The sequence below is a fragment of the Austrofundulus limnaeus genome, unplaced genomic scaffold, assembly GCF_001266775.1.
Source record: "Austrofundulus limnaeus strain Quisiro unplaced genomic scaffold, Austrofundulus_limnaeus-1.0 Scaffold19, whole genome shotgun sequence".
Lineage (NCBI taxonomy): Eukaryota > Metazoa > Chordata > Actinopteri > Cyprinodontiformes > Rivulidae > Austrofundulus > Austrofundulus limnaeus.
In genome coordinates, this window is record NW_013952421.1 from 468,126 (window position 1) to 477,494 (window position 9,369).

Below are 9,369 nucleotides of genomic sequence, written 5' to 3' on the forward strand. Positions count from 1 at the left end.
GTGTGTGTGTGTGTGTGTGTGTGTGTGTGGGTGGGTCAACAGACGATCATGCTAAGCTTGCTAACTGTTCCACCCTCTGACTGCTGCAGGGGCGTGTCTTAGAGAGAGGCTTTTATACCAGAACACAGCCGCTGTGACGAAACTGTGCAGAAACACGTCACAGAGGAGAGCCGTTAACCAATATGCAAATTAGCCTGCAGTACCACTGCTCTACCCATATGAGCAGCAAAAACATGTTTTTAGACCAAATATTACAGATTTGAACAAATATGCACAAAAAATTAGCACAGAAACATAACATTTTAGACACATTCTAGACAGTTTATCAGCTAAAAAAAAGTTAATTTTGGGGTAAGTTACTCTTTAAGAGTCTTCTTACAGAAAATCAGTTTATATATTTTCTTCTTGCTTTTGACTTATCTCTTAACAGTATTTCCCAACTTTCACTTGTTACACTACTTTAAAATTTTGGCATTTTGCAAATGATCCCAGTGGAACATGGGTCAAGAGGGATGAAGGAGGAGCTGGAATGAACTGAGGGAAGCTGTGTTCAGCTCGGTCCCCTTTTCTCGTTTCTCATACTCTGCTCTGACCCAGTTTTTTTTTTCTTGTCTTTATGTACAATCATCTCATTTTATCCCTCAATGGCTTTGACATTTCAAGTCGTTTAAATGCTGCACCCTTTCTCATGGACATTCCTAATGAGGGTGTGTCTCCAAAACCAATAACGGCTTGATTCCTATTAAAAGTTCAGAGTCTTAAAAGTTTTGTGCTATTATCTACATACTGATTTACCTGAAGCAATGCAAATGTCTTTGAGACAGTTGTAATGAAAATAGATTCTTGGATGCTTGCAAATACTTGTGTTTTGATGAATTGAAGTTAGAAATATTGAGGCACTAAATGCTTGTATTTCTTTTATTTTTTGCATTGGCTGTCTAAGGGTTTTGGCATGTAACTTTTAAGGAAAACCAATAAAGACATCCAATAAAGCACGTAAAAGTACCAATTATGAGACTGGTTTTAAGCTTTCTTCCAATTTGAGGGTACAGGTTTCTTTTGAACTCCCCATGTTACTTCCCCTCTCCCTGAGGCTCAGAGGAAGTAGGAGCAGATGTGTTGGACTAACGGACACCGTGACAACACTGCCTGTCTTTAAGTTCCCATTGCATTGAGGCGGGAGAGAGAAAAAACGCTGAGGGATGGACACACCAGCTGCAGGTCTTCATTAACCATTCTGCACAATAATGCTATGTCAACATTTACTTTAATCATGTTCTCGCAGTCTCAATCTATTGGGCGAGTTTAACTACTTCCATTACTGCGTTACTGTCATGTGAGATCAGTTCATGCATAAATATAAGTAAACTAAACAGTAATGTCCTTGAGGACCAGATTTTCAGTTTAAAAAATCTTAAAAATGGAGATATGGTGACTTAATGTGCTGTAAATACATCAAAATAATAGCTTTAGTTTGTCTTTTAGGATTCAGGGGATTTGAAATGATTACACACAGATGAAGGCAATAATTTCAATCAACATAAGTTACATATAATTATTTAGTCTAATTGGAACTTTTCTGCTTTTATTCTACAACTTGGACTTCTTTTGTTACATAACAAGCATCTAGTTTCTGTGAAACATCAGCCTCTAGTGGTTTCTTTAAATCATTACACCACTCGCTGAATGTAGGTGTTTTGAACACGCATGCACATGCCGTACAATTTTGGTACTAATGACTAATTAGTCCTTATCAGACTTTTAAACAGTTCAGATGCCTTGAAATAACGAGCATGTGCAGTGACATTAATTAAAACTGTGTCAAAATGTCAGCAAATATTGAAGTAAGCTAATCCAGATTTTATAAAAATGTTCTTACAAACATGTTTTTTTAATGGCTGTGGGAACAGTCTGTTTCCTTTTTGACAAGGGGGTGGGTAATTGCTGGAGATTTCCATTGAAAGTGAGGACAGCAGGGAGCAGATGAGCGAGGGAGCAGTGAGAGAGCGACGCTATAAATGAGACTTTGAACTCCAACCAGCTCAGCCACAGACAGCTGTGCAGAACAAAGCCATCTCCTCCTTCAGGCTCTGCAACGTAGGAACAAACACGACACGCGTGCTTTAACCGATTTTCTCGGAAAACAGATTTTCCAATCACAACAGCCAGGATGACGACAATGTTCAGATACCCCGTCTTTCCTCATCTGCAGGGTGAGTTTAATCTAAAAGGTTTTAGGCATTTTTTAAAGAATTTACTAGTAAATAATGAACTACTCTGCAGTCTTTTTGTGCATGCTTTAGAGGACAAAATGTTTTGTTTTTGACAGATATATGTTAATGTAGTTGGATGGCTTGTTTTTTTGTTTTTGTTTTTGTTTTGGATGCTTCTGAAATAGGGCACGGGAACGGTCTGTTCAGAACAAGTTCACAGCATGCTGTAACTTCCATACAAGGCTGTTCCTGTGATGGACATGCTTGGTGATTAATAAAAAATAATGAGAGAACTTGTAAAAATAATTTAAAAAAAATTCGCACTTATGGTTCAGTTGTATCATTTTGTTTGGAAACTGATGAATGAAAAGATGATTTCCCCTCTACCCCCCACAAAACTATTTTTGTAGGTAACAAATGCTGACTCCAGCTCCCATCCTGAAAACGTGTTGTATACTGTGGCTTAATAATGTGTGAGGATAAAATTGCATCATTTTTGGATAATGCTGGGACAAAAATGGATATGCTGTGTGTGTGTTTGTCTCAATGTGTGTGTGTGTGTTTTACATAAGAACTCGTGTCAGAGCATATTAAAGTGTGATGCTGTGCTGTCCTGATTAATCTGTCATTTTGCAAATGTTTCTTATGCCGTATGACAGGAGAATGAAATGTTCCGCTTCACTCAGTCTGGAACAATTATGTAACCTCATCACTGAGCCCCCTAATGATTACAGAAGTCAATTTAAAAACTTATGCCAGAGGATCAAGCAAATCCTCATGTTGGGGTTTAAATTTGGGTCATTTAGGAAATGAAATATTTGATTTTAAGCTCAGATTTATACAGTTGCTGAAGGAAAGATTATGTGATGGTCTGACAGGAGTTTATTGGTACTAATTTGTTAGAAAGCAGGCTACTGACTGAGTATTTTGAAGTTTAATTTCTTATGTACAAAACACTCCTGCTGAAAAATCAGTTAACATATTACTGTTTTTGTAACTTTGCTAAGTCTACAATTATTAAATATTTAGAGGTTAACTAAGACTATTTTTCTACAACATTTCTGCCAGAAAAATGCATCGTTTTATATATTTTTCTCAGGTTTGCAAACAAAGAAAAGACTCTCTGTGCTGATTGTTTCTTATTATAGCTGATGAGCTTAATTAACCTGTGAAAAGAATTAAATGTGTTTCTTTGATTTATCTGCATTTGGACCCATGATTTTGAAGAAACCGCATGAAAATTTATTATTTTATTTTCTCCGTTTATGCAGATCGGTGTGATCCTGGTCTTGGGCTGTCCCCGGGGAGGAGTGTCATGGCAGAACCGGACTACCTGGAGGGAGACTGTGATGAGCTCATCAAACCCAAGAAGCTGATCAATCCGGTCAAGACCTCCCGCAACCACCAGGATTTGCACAGAGAACTGCTTATGAACCAAAAAAGGTCAGAAGATGAGATGATCCACTCTGTGCTTCTAATGTTTGCTTTTAATGCCATTTTATGTTTCATAAGGTTGAGATAATGAGTGTTATACAAACTTATATCATGGTTTGTTGCTTATAAACAAACCAAACCATTAAAATCCCAACGTTTGTGTGGGTTAATATAAATCCGTATATAGCCCTTTGAATGTGCATTAGATGACTCTAAAGGTAGAGATTTGTTCATTTATTGAGCCATAAAAGGCAGTTTTAGTTTATGGTCAAATAAAAATTGCCTTTTATTCAAAACTAGGCAGAGGGAAAAACAAAGACTGTGCTGATCTGTCGAGGCTAATTTGGTTTCAACCTTCACCAAAAGCGAATTCGTAAATCCAGTTGATGTTGCAGCTGTTGTCTTTATCTTGCATCTGTACAAACTGTACTGATGCTTCTGCACTTTGTCTCTGAGGTTGACCTCTCCGGCCTCTTCAACCTCCAGCAGCAACGTTGCTCAGCTTAAAATATCACGCATTCATTGGGCCTGATGTCTAAAACTGTGGAAAAACTGGTGAAATATACGCAAAATAATGCTGATCTGAAGCATTTTATGGAGCTTTTAAGGTGATGTGATCAGCCATCAGCGTGAGTGTGAACACACACGTGATAAATGTTTGTTTTCGTCTCTCGCCTTACTGTGAGGGCAGCTTTGTTCCCGAGCTATAAATAGCCATGTAAAACACACGATGTTGACAGCTGCTCCGTCACAGCAGCGGTGCTCCATCTTTATCAGGTCAAAGACTGAGAGGCTTTAATAACGATGGTCAAACAGGCCACAGTGAAATAAACTTCTTAAAAGCAAATAAAAATAAAATTAGACTTTTCGAACGCAGCAGAAGGTTGATGCTCGCTGTCTAGACTAACTAAGTGTTGGTCTTTGGACAAATCTCGTGAGCTTTGGAAGGGGATCGAGTTGTTTGGATTGTATTCTTGACTGATGGGAAGAAACGCTGCCTGCATATTGGATTAGTCATCGTGATGCTCGTGAGGAGGGGAGGGGCCTAGTGGGTGGATGGATGCATGGATGGATGAAGAGGAGAAAAAAAGCTGTTATGTAATCAAGATTACAAAACAGTCTCTGGCTGAGGGCCCTTTTCTGCTTTTGCTACCTTGGCGCTGGTGACCCTTCCCACGCACACAAAGGCATGAATATGAGAAGAATGTCAGAAATCCAGACACCAGGAGACCGAGGGTGGGGTACCACGCCGCCCCCCCCGCCCCCCAATTTTGTAAGAGGGTGTGCATGTGAAACAGTTGTTTATTGGACGGTTATGTAAACACTGCCCACCCTGACAGAAGAGAGGCGTCTTGATTCCCGTCAACTTCAGCGTTTCTCTTAAACGTCAGTTTAAAATCAGCGACAGCACCTTCCCTTACCTTTCTCCTCCGCTTCATTATTCCGCTAAGTGCTTTCATAAATGCTTCAGCGCCACGAAAACAGAGCATTTATCTCCAGCAGTGACTCTACATAAAGCAGCGCCTTGTAAATGAACTCCCACTGCATCTTAGAACATTCTGAGCTGCGTTACGTAATCCTCTGGATTTGATCATGCATTTAATGAAGGAGCTGTGAGCAGGTAGGAACATTGTGTTTTCAGTAAAAGATGCAAGTTGCGAGGACAGGAGGGAGAGTCAGATAGTCTTGATTAGGGTTGGTAAAATGTAATTAGTGTGTTTTAGCCAAGCGTGGCCTTCTACTCTTAGGTATGCTCCTGTGCCTCACTTTGTGATGTAATGCTTTGTGATTTTGCTGTTTTTCTAACCAACTCCAACCCCCTCCCTCCCTCCTTCTCTGTTTTAAGCACACCAGTCACACTCTCATCCTCCAGCATTCCTTGTAATTTGGTGAAGTTTGGAGGATTATGTAACTTTGCTCCTCTTGGCAGGAAGATCTCACATTTTACAAAGATGTGAAACACTAAAACAAAGGCTGTTGTGTAATTTCTAACTAGTTTCTCTGAGACAAACAGCATCTTGTATTTTAGGATGGGTTAAAAAATGAAACCGTTTTAACCCACTTTTTTTTGGCTACCATCACATGTGCAGATTTAAAACTGTGACATAGTTTTGGATTGGTTCAAAACCAAAACTGAAAGGATTAGTGTGTAATCCAGATGCATGTCAAACCAGAATGAGGTCATGGTTGCCCTCTGTTGTCCATGAATCTGTGACCTCCTGTACTCTGAGGTTGTTCATTAAGCCTTCCTTTTACATAACTTTTTTTTTTGTCTTTTTTGCGCAGGGGTCTGGCTCCTCAGAACAAACCTGAGCTTCAGAAGGTTCTGGAGAAGAGAAAGCGGGAGCAAGTAATCAAGGCTCAGAAGGAGGAGCAGGAGGCGCACAAGAAGAGGAGCGACTTGGAGATCGAGCTCATGAAAAGGCAACAGAAACTAGAGCAGGTAAAGCTAAATATTTGCTTTTTTAAATTTTTTCACAGTTTTTAGGGGTGACTTAAATATAATCGCTTGTTTTCGATTTCTTCCATTGTTCAGCTGGAACTGGAGCAGCAGAAAATCGAAGAGGAGCAGGAGAACACCCCCGAGTTTGTGAAGATGAAGAGCAACCTGCGCAGAACGAAGCAGGAAGCCGACGGGGAGAAACAAACCACCTAAAATCCAGCGCAGGGTGTCCGGGGTCTGGCTGACTGAGGTGTCAGGAGTGTGTGTACAAAAAAAAAAGAGCGTGTGTGTTGTGTCCGTGCTACACGGTGGCGACCAAGATGAACCTCTTGGTTTTCCCAACTCCAGCTGTTCCTTCCTGCAGTGAGGAGAGAGACTTTAGAGACTAAAGACGTCCCCGCCCCCCATGACCCCACTCTGTCTCCTCTGCAACTGGACCGCTAGCACTCGCACCCACCCAGCAGCGCATAGCACCGCCCCCCAGCAGGAAGCACCCAACAGACTTGTTACATGCTCGTCAGCAGAAGCGAGCAGGCTTCCAGTGAGCTCTGATGGAGGGATAAAAGACAGACACACGAGTTTGTTTTCACCTCTTTCTCCACAGAAAGCTGATTTTCTTTTTTTTTTCCCTTCTTTTTTACTGTTATCAATGTTGTTGTGTATTCCCTCATCTTCAGTATGAAAAAAATCAAAAAGTGGACACTGGATGGACTCTTGAAGATGTGTAATATAAAAGCCAAACAAATGTGCATTTGTTATTTATGTTTGTAGCTTTTAGCCCAGGTTTAGGAGGCAACACTTTTAGTTATTCTGTATTTTACTTTGTTTTACAAAATAGTATATGAAGCCAGAACAGGACAAAGGGAGTGTGTGCCTGTGTGTGTGCCTGTGTGTGTGTGGTCGTGTGAAACACATTTGCTTTATTATAATTTTTTTTTGTTATTATTCTAAACATGCCATTTCCCCTACCTAATGCAATTTTAAGCAATAGTAAAATTCCCTGGCATGAGAGTGAATTTTCTTTATATATTTTATTGTTTTGTATGAATAAAGAAATGTGTTGCTTAATAAATAATTTACGTTATTTTTGGCTCATCATTTCAAATCCTTTTGCTGAATGTTCAGTTCTGTATAGTTTTATAAAGAAATTGTTAATATAAAATTAGTACAACAGACTCCTGAAACTGATTTGATCATTCCTATTTTTTCCTCTACTAAATAAGATAATAAATGTACTAATAGTGACGCTTCTCATTCATCATTCATGTATTTTAAGCAAAATAGTTTCAAAATAAAAGTGAAATGTATTAAGACTATCAGAAAAATACATTTAAAAACTTTAAATGTTTAATCAGGAAGTCAAACATATGAGAAATTTTCTGTTTTGAGGTCCGAGTTTTCTAAAACAAAAACATGATTTCTATACGAGATGGATGGAATTTCAAAATAAGTGTTAATTTAGAAAGCATCAATTGGAAGTGAGTTATATTTTTTTCATCAGTTGTGACTAAAGTGCATATTAAGAACATTGTCTGCACACAAAAAAAGTGCCTAAGTTAATATTTCTTTTAAAAAGTGGTTTCTATATTTTATTTATTTTTACACGTATTAGATCTTTCAAAAAGTGCTTTAATTACAAAAAATATTGAGTTGTTACAATTTGTGAGAAGAAAATGCACCAAGCGGCGTGTACTTACCCAAAATGACCAGTAGGTGGCAGCAGGACGCCACCGCTGCTCCTAACGAGCAACAAAGAATAAATCGACCTTCTTTCTCATCAGTAAGCGACAGAAATGGCTGCCTGTGGGCTGTTCCGCTCCCTTTCTTCCAACTTTTCCACAGTTTTGCCTTTACTTACCCGCTCGACATTGATGTGTCCTTCACAGCTGGCCTCTAAGCCTTATTTTGGAAGAACGCTATTCTCTTCTAGTCGAACATCAGCAGGTATTTCTTCACGGACGCGTTTTATTTACAGCTAGTAGTTGGAGGGTAAAGTACAAAATAAAAAAATGTGGATTTGACAGCGATCTTGTGTGTTTCAAAGACTAAACAGTCCTGTCCGTGTTCTGAGTTTGTTGGGTTTTTGTTACAGCACTTAAATTCACAGACAAACACGAATGGATTCGAGTAGAAGAGAACGGAATAGGCACAGTCGGGATCAGCGACTTTGCACAAGTAAGTTTACCGAGCTGCCTGGGTATACAAACAGGAGATTTTTATTATTTTTATTATTTAATTTGTATTTGGCAAATACTTCTATCCACCCTTGTTTTCGGGCACTTGCAGGAAGCTCTGGGAGATGTAGTTTACTGTGGATTACCTGAAGTGGGAACACAACTGGCACAAAATGGTAAGTTTCCTCTAATGTTGTTTTTGTGAAATGTGAACAATAACAACTATTGTATCAGGGTTTTTTATATATATATATATTTTTTGTGGGGTGGTGGGGGGGGGGGTCAGTTTCAACATTTACTGCTTTGTGTATCAAATTTAAGGAAGTTGTCATTTAATAATTACATTAAACAAAAGTTTACCTAAGTGGTCAGTTTATTTTTAGCCTTATCCAGTCATATGAGCTCAATAATAATAAAACTTTTCTAATTGTTAATGCTTATTTTCCAAGATTTACAGTAATACGCTGATCTTAAAAAGGAGACTTGCTATATCAAAAAAATATTTTATTTACCCTTCCAAGCTTAAATAAATCATTGACAACTGATGCAGGTAATTAACTCATAATGGCACCTGCTCAACCCAAGGATGTCCTTAGAACTATTTGGTCAGATGTCAGCTACAAAAATGGTGTCAAAGTGTAAACCATAGATTGGATTTGTTGCTCTTATAATTAACAAACTATGATGTAAACATGTTTGTTTGTTTTCTACTTTTCACAGATGAGTTTGGAGCTCTGGAAAGTGTCAAGGCAGCCAGTGAGCTTTACTCCCCTTTGACTGGAGAAGTTGTAGAGGTCAATACACTACTGGCAGATAACCCTGGTTTGGTCAACAAGTCCTGCTACAAAGAAGGTAAGTGTATATGCACAAAAAGTGTACCGGTATGTGTATATAACTAGGAAGGCAACTTAGAATGCTATAATAAAGAAGAAAAAAAGGTGTTGCATTTCTAAGCAGCAAACATCCAGATTTCATTTTATTTAAAAATTAAAAATTCATTAAATTCATTGTCCGATGCCTTGACTTTTCAGAGTTATGTTTTGTATAGTGGTATTAATTTATATTTTCAGATCTTCCAAGGTGCCAATTATGGAACTCTCTGTGC

At 38.7% G+C, this 9,369-nt stretch overlaps 2 protein-coding genes across 4 annotated transcripts in view; both read left to right on the forward strand.

Annotated features, from left to right (window-relative positions):
• Positions 1-7,174, forward strand: part of fam107b (family with sequence similarity 107 member B) — a 22,012-nt gene extending 14,838 nt beyond the window's left edge. For 2 of the 3 annotated variants that reach the window (XM_014003459.1, XM_014003460.1), the window contains exons 2-4: positions 3,485-3,656; positions 5,934-6,090; positions 6,184-7,174. In XM_014003459.1, coding sequence (XP_013858913.1) covers positions 3,529-3,656; positions 5,934-6,090; positions 6,184-6,303 — 405 coding nt within the window. In that variant the 5' untranslated portion in view covers positions 3,485-3,528 and the 3' untranslated portion in view covers positions 6,304-7,174. Of the gene's footprint in view, positions 1-1,972; positions 2,214-3,484; positions 3,657-5,933; positions 6,091-6,183 lie in introns of those variants that run through there. The other variant, XM_014003458.1, reaches the window with a different exon arrangement.
• Positions 7,175-7,863: 689 nt separating this feature from the next.
• LOC106514286 (glycine cleavage system H protein, mitochondrial) overlaps positions 7,864-9,369 on the forward strand; it is a 3,147-nt gene continuing 1,641 nt past the window's right edge. Inside the window, exons 1-4 of the mRNA XM_014003467.1 lie at positions 7,864-8,034; positions 8,183-8,265; positions 8,377-8,440; positions 8,985-9,116. Of these exons, the coding sequence (XP_013858921.1) occupies positions 7,884-8,034; positions 8,183-8,265; positions 8,377-8,440; positions 8,985-9,116 (430 nt within the window). The 5' untranslated portion in view covers positions 7,864-7,883. The remainder of the gene's footprint in view (positions 8,035-8,182; positions 8,266-8,376; positions 8,441-8,984; positions 9,117-9,369) is intronic.